This window comes from Scomber japonicus, chromosome 7 (genome assembly GCF_027409825.1).
Source record: "Scomber japonicus isolate fScoJap1 chromosome 7, fScoJap1.pri, whole genome shotgun sequence".
Taxonomy (NCBI): domain Eukaryota; kingdom Metazoa; phylum Chordata; class Actinopteri; order Scombriformes; family Scombridae; genus Scomber; species Scomber japonicus.
In genome coordinates, this window is record NC_070584.1 from 29206403 (window position 1) to 29216944 (window position 10542).

Consider the following 10542-nt stretch of genomic DNA (forward strand, 5'->3'; position numbering starts at 1 on the left):
TTTTTTCATATATATTCATGCCCATCACCACATCTCCAGTTAGTCAGTCAGTCAGTCAGTCAGATAAATATAAACCTGTCTCAAAATTATGACTACATGGAAATAGTTAAATGAAGAAGAATCTCAATGCCAATATATTCATGCTGGTGCTGGTAGCCTTGAAAGTCTTGAAGGAGGAGGAGAAGGAGGAGGACCACACACAGGCGTGCTTGTTTCATCAAGTTAAGTCAAGTCAAGCCTGTTTTATAGTGCCAAATCACAACACATGTTTTCTCAGGGCACTTTTCACTTTGAGCAGGTCTAGACTGAAAATTCCCCCATTCTCTCATCAACTTCTCCTTCTCTAGTCACTCAGTACTGTGATGAATCAAAACCCAGCTTACGCATTCATATTTAGAAAAGGTCTGATTATTAGGAATCGACATAGATGAGGAGAAATGACCACAAAAAAACTTATATTTATCCAACGTTGGTCTAGAAGCCATAACTTTGTAAATCTTTGTTATTAAGACATTAATTAAAACAAGGTAATTTGGTGTTATATATCAGAAACCATTTATTTCGTCTTTCTGTACACTGCACAACTTACGAAGACTTTCAGTTAACACATACAATATTACCAACTAACACATACAGTAACGACAGCCGTCTTTCTTTTACCCACTTACATATCCTCATGTCAGTTCCCATATTCCACACACATTACTTTTTCTCTCATGGTGTTTGTTTTGCTTAATGACTTTCCGCAACATTTCCTCAGTACATTACAACCATCATAAAATAACACACAGATTGCTGCTTCTGCTGCACAAGCTAGAAAACATTGCTTCGGTTTGCATTTGAGATGCTCTGCCATTAAAAAGCAAACAGTTTTGATCCAAGCTCCCCCTTTTTTAAACAGTGTGAAATAACTTCTCAAAAAGGCAGAAAGTGGGGATTTGTTTTTTTTGTTTCTTTTGAAGCAGTGTTGATACAGTAAGCAATAAAGTCTAAATGTACCATAGACTTCTGGATTTGTGCTTCACACTCAGGTAGGCATCAGAGTGCAGGAATCTGGGGCAAGAGTCTCTTTCCATCAGAAGGTAAACATGTTTCTGGGCCTCATTAAAGCAGGACAGGCTTGGTTTCTCCAAGGACTTCTTGATCTTCTCTCTAATGTGGTGGTCTACATTGATCTGCAGGGAAACAAGTAGAAAATACTCTGTGTATAAGTGGACAATGTAGAAGTATGTTATATGATCAGCTGTTCATATGGTACATGAAAATGAAGCTCTCACTTCTCCCATGAAACTATGATGTGCTCCACTAGAAGAACTAGAAAACATGATCCTTTGTAGAGTTAGGCGTCAGATGTTTGTATCTGGTGTGAAGGGTTCATGTTGAGAATTTCGTAGAATTTAGCTACTGTACGTGGAAACGTGTAGGAACAGTTCAACATTTTTTGGAGATTTGCTTATTCACATCCTTGCTGAGAGTTAAACGAGGAAACGATAATGTCTATACAGTAAATATGAATCCATAGCAGACAGTTAGCTTAGTTTAACTTAGCATAAAGACTGGATCAGAGGAAACAAGCTAGGTTGTCCATGTCTAAAAACAGCAGACAGTTAGCTTAGTTTAACTTAGCATAAAGACTGGATCAGAGGAAACAAGCTAGGTTGTCCATGTCTAAAAACAGCAGACAGTTAGCTGCATACAGACTGGATCAGAGGAAACAAGCTAGGTTGTCCATATCTAAAAACAGCAGACAGTTAGCTTAGTTTAACTTAGCATAAAGACTGGATCAGAGGAAAAAATCTAGGTTGTCCATGTCTAAATGAAAGAAAAACCTGTTTACCAGCACCTCTAAAGCTCACTAAACCCAATGAACACATTAGCCTACGCCTCATTTGTTTAATCTGTACAAAAACGGAAATGTAAAAACAACACTTTGCAGATTTTGACGATGGCGGTTCAACTTTTCCCCATATCCCCATGGCAACCACAGACATAATACAGTAGGAAACAATATAAGAGCTAATGTTACTAGTATTTAAGTTCCCTGAATGATACACCACATGAACAAAAAAAAGGAGAACAGATAGATCAATGAGAAATGATGAGTTTACTGTACATTTGGTAGATAGCAGCAGCTTTTGATGTATCAGAGAGAGAATCAGAAGTAGACTGACGTCAATTCAAAATACAGGGCTGAACTGAAACCACTAGCTGTTTGAAAGAACCAAAAAAGACCTGAGATTTGTGACTGTGATTAATTGCCATCCCTGTTGCTTGTATTGCATGTATTTTGTGAAATTTGGACTACTTTTTTATTGTTTTTACTGTTTTGGAATACCCATTTTATGGAAATCTAGTGTATATTTGGGATTATATGTTACGTATTTAAATGCCCTGAAATTTTAGTTTCCAACATTAAACACTCACAGAGTAAAACATCCTGAAACAACAGAGTTTGTGTTCAAAAGCTCAGCAAATCTGTTTCATTAAGACTGTGTAGGTGGGATATGATCCAATTTGCAAACAGCCCGACCTCTGTCATCACATTTTGACTCAAATATTGACAGATTGGAATTGGACATTGCTTACGTCAAACTAAGCCCTACCAACCTAAAACCTGTGAAAAGAGCACAAATCCAGAGATATTTTGTTTGAACTAACCAAACCTGTTAGATAGAAAAAGTTGTGGTTCATATAAAACTGCATATCTAATTAAGAAATATGATTTGAGTACTTTTAAGTATGCTAAATGTCTGCTGGTTGTTCATGAAGCTGTATCTCTTTGCACCATGAACCATGAACCCTGATGTGACGATCAAACTGACCTCTCTGCAGGCGGCAGGCTGGATGAACTGCTCATAGATCTCCTTTGCTTTCCAGCAGAGGTCGTCCAGTGAGGCGGTCGCCCTGTAGTCTTCACATGCGAGCCAGAACTCAATGTTTTCTTCACTGAACTCAGACTGAAGAAAGGAGTGGAACGCTTCTAGATAGACTGTACAGAGGGGAAAGTGTCAAATGTAAGCACGTATTTATTATTAAAATCTCATTAAAAAGACCATAAGGATAAATTCATTTCACTCTTAAAATTAATATTTTAAATTCCTACAGATTTTACTTTTTAAATTCATTTTGTGGTCCTTTGTTAACTGAACATGACCCCCTCATTTTTAAAAAGATTTCTTACTTTTATCCCGTAGCAGCTTTTCCAGAGTTGGATGGATTTTATGGTCAGCCTGCCAACTGTAACAAAGAGGAATTTATTATTAAGTTTCACTCTAATAGAAGTTCAGTCAGTCGATCAATCCAACTTTATTCATATAACACCTTTCATAGAAGTCAAATGCAATTGAAAGTGCTTTATAAGTGATTGACAAATGCACAGGATGGTGAATATGGATTTAGAGTCTAGACACCAAGATACAAGTGAAACACCAAACATTAGGTGACTTGTAAAATGTGAAGAAAAAAAACAACAATAGGCAACATAAAAGATAAAGTACATGGAGAACAGCTAAAATAGTGACAGAAAATACAAGCAATGGATATATTGGGGACAATGAGATGACTCCTTCAGTTCTACACACCTGAATTTTGCAGGACATGTCTCATCGTTTATTTTGTGTACCATGATGCACTCGATGTCCTTTTTACGCCTGTATCGATTAAGAACAATATCAATCCTGCAATACAGATGAAATTCCAATGTGAATACTTATTATGTAAATTTAATCATCCAGGAAGGTAATAGGTCAATCCTAATACAACATATATTAAATATATGTTTTAAAAGAAATAGTAAACAGCACTTATTGATTAACGTATGCCTGAATAAATTACTGTTTTTATAGTTACTACCAAAAACAATCAGAAAACATTCATGAAACTCAATTTTATCAGTGTACCAAACATAACCCTATTCACTTTAGTCGAATCATTCTAAGTATACTTTATACTGTTTGGCTTACCTTTTGGGCCGTTTTACATTTTGCATTATATCCTTGATCTCATAGAACCTAATCTTTGAAAACAAAAGTTTCGGCATTTTAACATCTCTGGTATGATCCTCCGAAGAGTTACAATAGTCTGTTGTATTGTCTTCAAACAGAACGGAGCACTTCTGTACTTGCCCTTAAGCCGATAGGGAAGGTGTAATACCGATGACGCTGAGGGCGCGCTGGTACAGGTCTCTAAATGCCATTCGGGTAAGCACACAGCCGGCTGTTGCCTAGACTCAGTTACTGGTACCTCTGACTCACAGCTGTAAAATTCCAGTGGGGTTGGATTTGTTTGACTCTAATTCATGGAAAAATAAATTTCACTTTTGTTGATTATTTTGTTATGCATGGTATGTACATTGTGTTATATCTTGTGTCTTTATATAGAAAACCTTCAAAGACACTGAATGGAGATCAAAAATCTGAATGACTCAAGTGTACCAGACCTGGGCAGAGGCCCTCAAACAGGTTTGGGGGTTATGACTATACTGTGACTGATACATAGACGTTTGTTTTTACTATCCAGGAAAACCTCCAGATTAAAACACATACCGCATACCATTTCTACTGGGGTACCTGTCACTTTAATATCTCTGGTTCTATTATGTGGAGATAAGGGTGTTTGCAGGATTATGTAATTATTGATTTTGTAGCATCTTGACTTTTAAACTCACCGGTTAGGCTAACGGCAGACAAGTCATTCATCTTATTTTCATAAAAAAATACTGTGGATTAAAGATTAAAAGATGGTACTGTTTATATTATATAGTCAATAAAGACCAAAACCAACAATGAGTTGATCCTACTAACAAGTGCTTACTGCTAGAGATTCAAACTAAACCACTAAAGTGAGCCACATTGTTTGTCTGGGTGAAAACTGAAGCACTGTGATTTATCATGAGTCACTTCCACGTACGCCATCCTGCTGCCATAAAACACACTGGAGCACCAAATCCACAGCCGAAAATAGTCTCCAACAAATTTGCTATTTACTCCTCTTTGAGTAATGTTTGGTAGTTACCGAACAATAATCGAGAGACAGAATAAGTCACTATTGGTTTCAGTGCTTTTGTGGGATTTGTTTTAAAAAATAGCAAAAATAGAGAATAATGCTACAGATTTGGAAAGAGTGAGATTGATGTGATTTTCCTGGAGCTTGTTAAAGTCAGTCTTTTGGATGAGTTTAAGGCAAGCAATTGATTGATGGCTTTGACAGGAGAATTACAATAGTCAAAATGGGACTTATACCTTTTAATTAGCATTTTTATAAATATTCTGACTTTTTAAAATCCTTTTATTCCCCAATTAAAAAAGGGACAGGTGTCTTTTTCTAAATCACATCACTTCTCAAGTTGGAAAACTGTTAAAACAATTACACACTATTGTCCAAAGAGTCACATATACTTTAATCCTGAAATTGTGAGTAGACTTCTTTATATTGGACAAGAGACAACCAACTGGTTTTGCAGAAGAAATGTTGAGGAAGGTAGGTAGAGAAGTTTAGATATGGAGGATAAGAGTTGTAGACATGTCTGTCATTCATCTCGTAAGATCAGAAAGACGGCTCAAGAGTCAGATTGTATTTATAGTGTCAAAAGGTTAAAGGAGAGTGATCGAAAAAGAAAAACTACACAAATCAGTTATAAAAAGACATGCTTAGAGAAAAAAAAACAATGAGTCATATAAGAGCAAGGTATGTAAAAGCATTAAAAGAGACAGGAAGTAAGCTTGGAACTTTCTATATGTACTGAAACCGAGAACGAACCCAATAATCTTTCAGAACAGAATGACTGATCTTTGATGCTTGTATGCATCAATACACTTGTACGTGTGCACATTTTTCTCACGCTTAATTATGCATGCAAATCAGAATGAAATAGTTCCTCTTATTCTTTGACCGTATGACACAGATTGAAAGAGTAATGGAAATTTTACAATATGTAAAGTCAGTGTGAATGTGTGTATGGGTGGGGGGTTTGTATGGGTGTGTGTGGTGCTTTTGAGGATTCCCTCAGGGTCTCATCATTGTGTATAGTGGTTTGTTTGTGGTTAGTAGAATACTGAAGTGGGTTCATTTCAAACTTTCCACACTACAACCGAAGGAGCTGCAGCAGATGCACGTGCGAAATCAGGGCGGTTACAACTAGGCGGTTGACACCCTTAATATTGCATGCTTGACTGAGCAGGCCATTCATCTGGGACATTTGAAAGTTCGGAGAGTGCGAAGACTAGTTTGGGGAACTCACATCACATTGCATTCATAACGTGAATCACAATGTCACAAAGAATGTCATTCGTGGCTAATTGTGTATGCACAGTGTTTATGCGTTAAAGCTCCATGTCATGACTTTCTCATAGTAAAAATGCTTTCAAGTTTTGGTAGTGTTGTATAAACAGCAGTGTTGTGCAATACTTCTAATGTGTCTATCGTTAAATGAACTGATACCTTGATAACATAAGACATGTGAGACTGTGGTTTGGCTTATTTATAACTTTAATATTAGGACCACATTTCCCATAAACCCTGGTATTCTGCTCATAAAGAAGATGCTGCTGCATTGTCTTTGTTGTCATTTCATATGCATTTATTGCCACATTGACTTCATTAAAATAATACTTTTATTTGCTATCTTGCTAAGCAAACCAGAATTTATTGACTATGGTAATTCACATGAATCTACCAGCAGCAGACAGTTAGTGCAGTTTAGCACTAGACTGAAACAGGGAAAACACAAATTAGACTTGATTTTTCACTCTTTTTACATTTTGCCTCTGGCAGAAAACACCTCCAAACAAATGAACACACAACATATATTGTCTCATTTGGCATATTGTGTTACTCCAATTGGGACTATTTCTTTAGCCGAATGTACTTCCTGTGAAAAATGTTCACATTGAGGTAATTGAACCATCTGTAATAACTAGAAAACTGTTTACTGTTGAGTTTTAGTTTTTTGTTCTTGTATTTCCACCTACTGTTTTCAGTTCTGCTCTCAATGAAGCTGCTGTCATTATCACACAGTTGAGATAAACAATTAACATGAATCTAATTGCAGTGGTAAACTGCTGTAAAGTGTATTAGGGTTCTTGTTAGAAATAGCACCAATGTTCCTGACATTTTACAATTCATCCACCTATAGTTTTTGTTTGTTTTTGTACTGATTTTAATAAGATATGTGAAAACTCATAATTTCACAAAAAAGAAAAGATTTGACAAAAAAAAAATCATTATTGTGAAATGTTTTCTTTTTTTCCTATTTTATTCGTCACTTTGTGAACCCTCAGATTTTTAAGGTTCAAAACCACTACATATGTTATATTTTCTGCTTTCTGGTGTTTGACATTTACCTTTAACACCTTGTCTAGATATTGGCCAACAAAGAAACACAAAAAATATATATATATTGTTGTTTAGAAGAGAAAAAAGGGCTTTATTGCTGCATCTATAGTGGTTTCACAGCAAGAGAGGTGAACCATTGATTATAGCTGTGATCGTACTTATAACAGTGAAAATGCAGGATTGGGTAAAACCACTTCAGGTTCTAACAGTGACACTCCCAAGTCAGAGTGCGCTGTAACCTTTTTTTAACCCGTGAACATACTGACTGACACTTGTATCAAAGATGATCGGTTGAGTCATTATCACCTCTCATCTCACTGTGACTGTGTTCGTTGCCGAATCAGTAGTGGAAAATAGTTGATAAGTGCTCCTGATAGCAGATTAACAGAACGTGGCATGTATTGCTATGACTGAACAGTTGCTTCATGTGAGGCACGTGGCACAACTTTGCAAATTGCAACATTTGCATCGTCATGGATCATTTCAAAGCCTTTATGTGAAGCTTAGTTATTATTCACAGTTTTGTGGCATTTTATCATTTTGTAACATTTTCTCCTATTTGTTACTTATATCTATAACTTCATCCTCTTTTTATAACTCTGGTGCCATCCTGCTTAGTAATTCTTCTATTAGTGCCTGTCAACAGTACAGAGGTCTTAAAACAGCACTCTTTGACACTTAGTCATATATAGTTTAAAGGGTATTTGAATAAGCAGAACCCCATATCAGCTTTTCTGACCCTGATGCCCATGTTACTCACAATGCAAGTATGTCAACTTAACAAAACTAGTACGAGCCTGATACAAATATATCAGGCTAATTTTTGTTACTTACTTACTTAAACAACATGCTGGCTTGTTTAAGGACAGATTGGACATAAAAACTGCAATTGAGTTGACATTATGGCCTCAACTTGGGAGCCATAACTTGTAACACAACACAAAGTTAGTTGTAATTCCTTAAATTGTTGTGTTATTGTGTACTGCAGAATTAGAGGAATGTGAATTGTGTTTTTAGGAACTGAGATGCAGTAAAGTATTCTTCTGTATCATAATTATTCAAAATGTAAATTTCCCCGTCCCATATTCCACTTGTAGTTAATTTTAGATAGTGCTGGTGGAAAATTGCACTGACCACAACTCATAAAAGTTCTATTTACAGTATCAATGCTGAACTCTGTTCCGTGTTGATGAAGAAGACAAAACCAAATGAGTCATGTCAGCGTTTAACTACTTAGATGAAATGTTCCACTGATATGTGCGAAAAGAAAAAGAAACTGCCCATAAGTTGATGAAAAGATATTTACTTCTGTACTCAACAGGACATGAAGAAAGATCACATTGGAAATTTTGTTCCTTCTTCCTTGTTCTTCTGGACTACTACACTTTATGTTTACACCAAAAGGAGCATCTATAAATGTACTGCTTTATATGCCTGTGTAGCATCAGTGTATAATGTCTTGAATGATCTACAACACAACACATTTCTTTCCTTTTTTTATATTGCTTCAGAACATATATAAATGGAGTGTAGTGTCCACCATGTATATAAAAACTTTTTTGTATTAGCCAACAAGCCCTCAAAGCTAGCCAGCAAATTATTTCCTTGTCGTTGAGCTAGTGTGAGGTTAACTTCCATATTGGTAGTAGGAGAGCTAATGTCTAAATAACTCTTACCTCAATACACTACCTCAAACAGCTCAAAGTGACAGAAATGCACACATGCTTCTCATATGTGTTCTACTTGCATAAAGAAGGGCGTAGTTTCAATTTTCCTGTCTAACATTATCTTACATAAGATAAGTTGAGCTGTAGATGTCCTAACTAGACCTTGAGAGGAAATTTTTTTGGTCAACAGTTGTTGCAAGAAAAGTCATGAACAAGCTCAACTAAATAACTAACTCACTCTCAATGATAACAAACACAAACCCACTTATTTCATTGTTAAAATCAGTGATCCTGTAGTCTTCTGTTTGACCCATTTCTTTTAAAGGAGAATCTATATTGTATGATTTTGCAGCACACTAGAATTCCCCTTGATTCATCAGGCTATACCACCAACTTTCGGATGTTTTCAGAGGTGCTATTGTGACATTAGCGTTACATAATAATGGGAAATCATGAAAATATTTCATCAGAGTATGCCTGACTGATTGACAGGAAATGTGCTTAGTGAGATATGAAGGCTAATGGCAGAAATAATATACAGCATGGTAACTGTATAGTGAAGGATGACACTGTCAGTATTTGATTTGTGAACTAGTATGCTGCTTATATTGTTAACATACAACACTATAAAAACCCCTTATAAGCAGTGTCTTCATATTCTGCGAGGCTGATTCATGTATGTGATCTTACTAGTTATCAAACTATAGTGACAGCTTTTGCACCCAGTAACATACAAATTTAATCCATCTAGATCATCATCATCCACACAGTCTTGAAAAGCCACATATTCTTTTTGAAGAGATATTTTAAATGATGTGAAGACTGTTGTTAGTGAGTCTGTGGTTGCTTATGAAAATTGCCTCTGCAAAGCTAATGAATACTAATAACCCAAAGCAAATGCCTGGAATAATTAAGCTACTGACATCCCATCATGCACAGGGTCATGCATGAAAGTGCTGAAGTTGCAGTGAGAAGTGAAGACACGTTGCAATTTATGTTAATCTCTCTGTGGTTTCATGAACAACACAGGCTAGCTCGTCAATGTCTGTCCGGCACTGTGTGGTTATGCCTGAATTCCTCTGTTGCCTAAAATGAGCTTTTCCGTCAAGCTGGGCAACGTTAGCCTTGTCATCTAGATGACTGACAAGCGTGGAGTGAGTGAACAACTGAGGGGGAGGAAGCAAGGCCTTTTAGGGCACACTTTTTTTTTTCTTTTTAACATCAAAGCATTCAGTTGCAAAGTTTTCAGAGAATAAGTTTGTTGTAGTTTTATTGGTGGTGCAAAAAAGAATATGGTGCTGCAGGTGTGTGGGTAATACAGTGCAAAAACAAAAACACAAAAAAACAAGTGTCTGGTAGGAAAATATCACATGGTCAAATGACTCATTTGTCAAAGGAAGTCTAGGTCTAGGTTTTTGTTTCTCACCGATGAGATATTTGATGAAGAATGGCTGTGCAGCAGTTTTGAGCATATTAATGTCATGTGGTTTTAGGTCTAGTAAACCTCTTAAAGTGTCAGATAAATGCTCATAGATATACTCTG

General features: G+C 36.3%; 1 protein-coding gene across 1 annotated transcript; it reads right to left on the bottom strand.

The window, feature by feature from the left end:
* Nucleotides 1-960: 960 nt before the first annotated feature.
* Nucleotides 961-4039, bottom strand: si:ch211-117l17.6 (regulator of G-protein signaling 21). Its single transcript, XM_053322452.1, has 5 exons — nucleotides 3963-4039; nucleotides 3582-3677; nucleotides 3182-3237; nucleotides 2823-2989; nucleotides 961-1175 (listed from the first exon to the last, which is right to left on the bottom strand). The coding sequence occupies exons 1-5, from the start codon at nucleotides 4037-4039 to the stop codon at nucleotides 990-992; spliced, it is 582 nt and encodes a 193-aa protein (XP_053178427.1). The 3' UTR covers nucleotides 961-989.
* Between the last annotated feature and the right edge of the window lie 6503 nt (nucleotides 4040-10542).

What these genes read in the sequence shown, in the direction of transcription:
- si:ch211-117l17.6 (XM_053322452.1), bottom strand. Translation starts at nt 4,039, where the DNA reads ATGCCGAAACTTTTGTTTTCAAAGATTAGGTTCTATGAGATCAAGGAT. An exon ending in ACATGTCCTGCAAAATTCAG is followed by an intron (nt 3,238 to 3,581) that starts GTGTGTAGAACT and finishes TCTTTGTTACAG; the next exon opens with TTGGCAGGCTGACCATAAAA. An exon ending in AAAGCTGCTACGGGATAAAA is followed by an intron (nt 2,990 to 3,181) that starts GTAAGAAATCTT and finishes CCCTCTGTACAG; the next exon opens with TCTATCTAGAAGCGTTCCAC.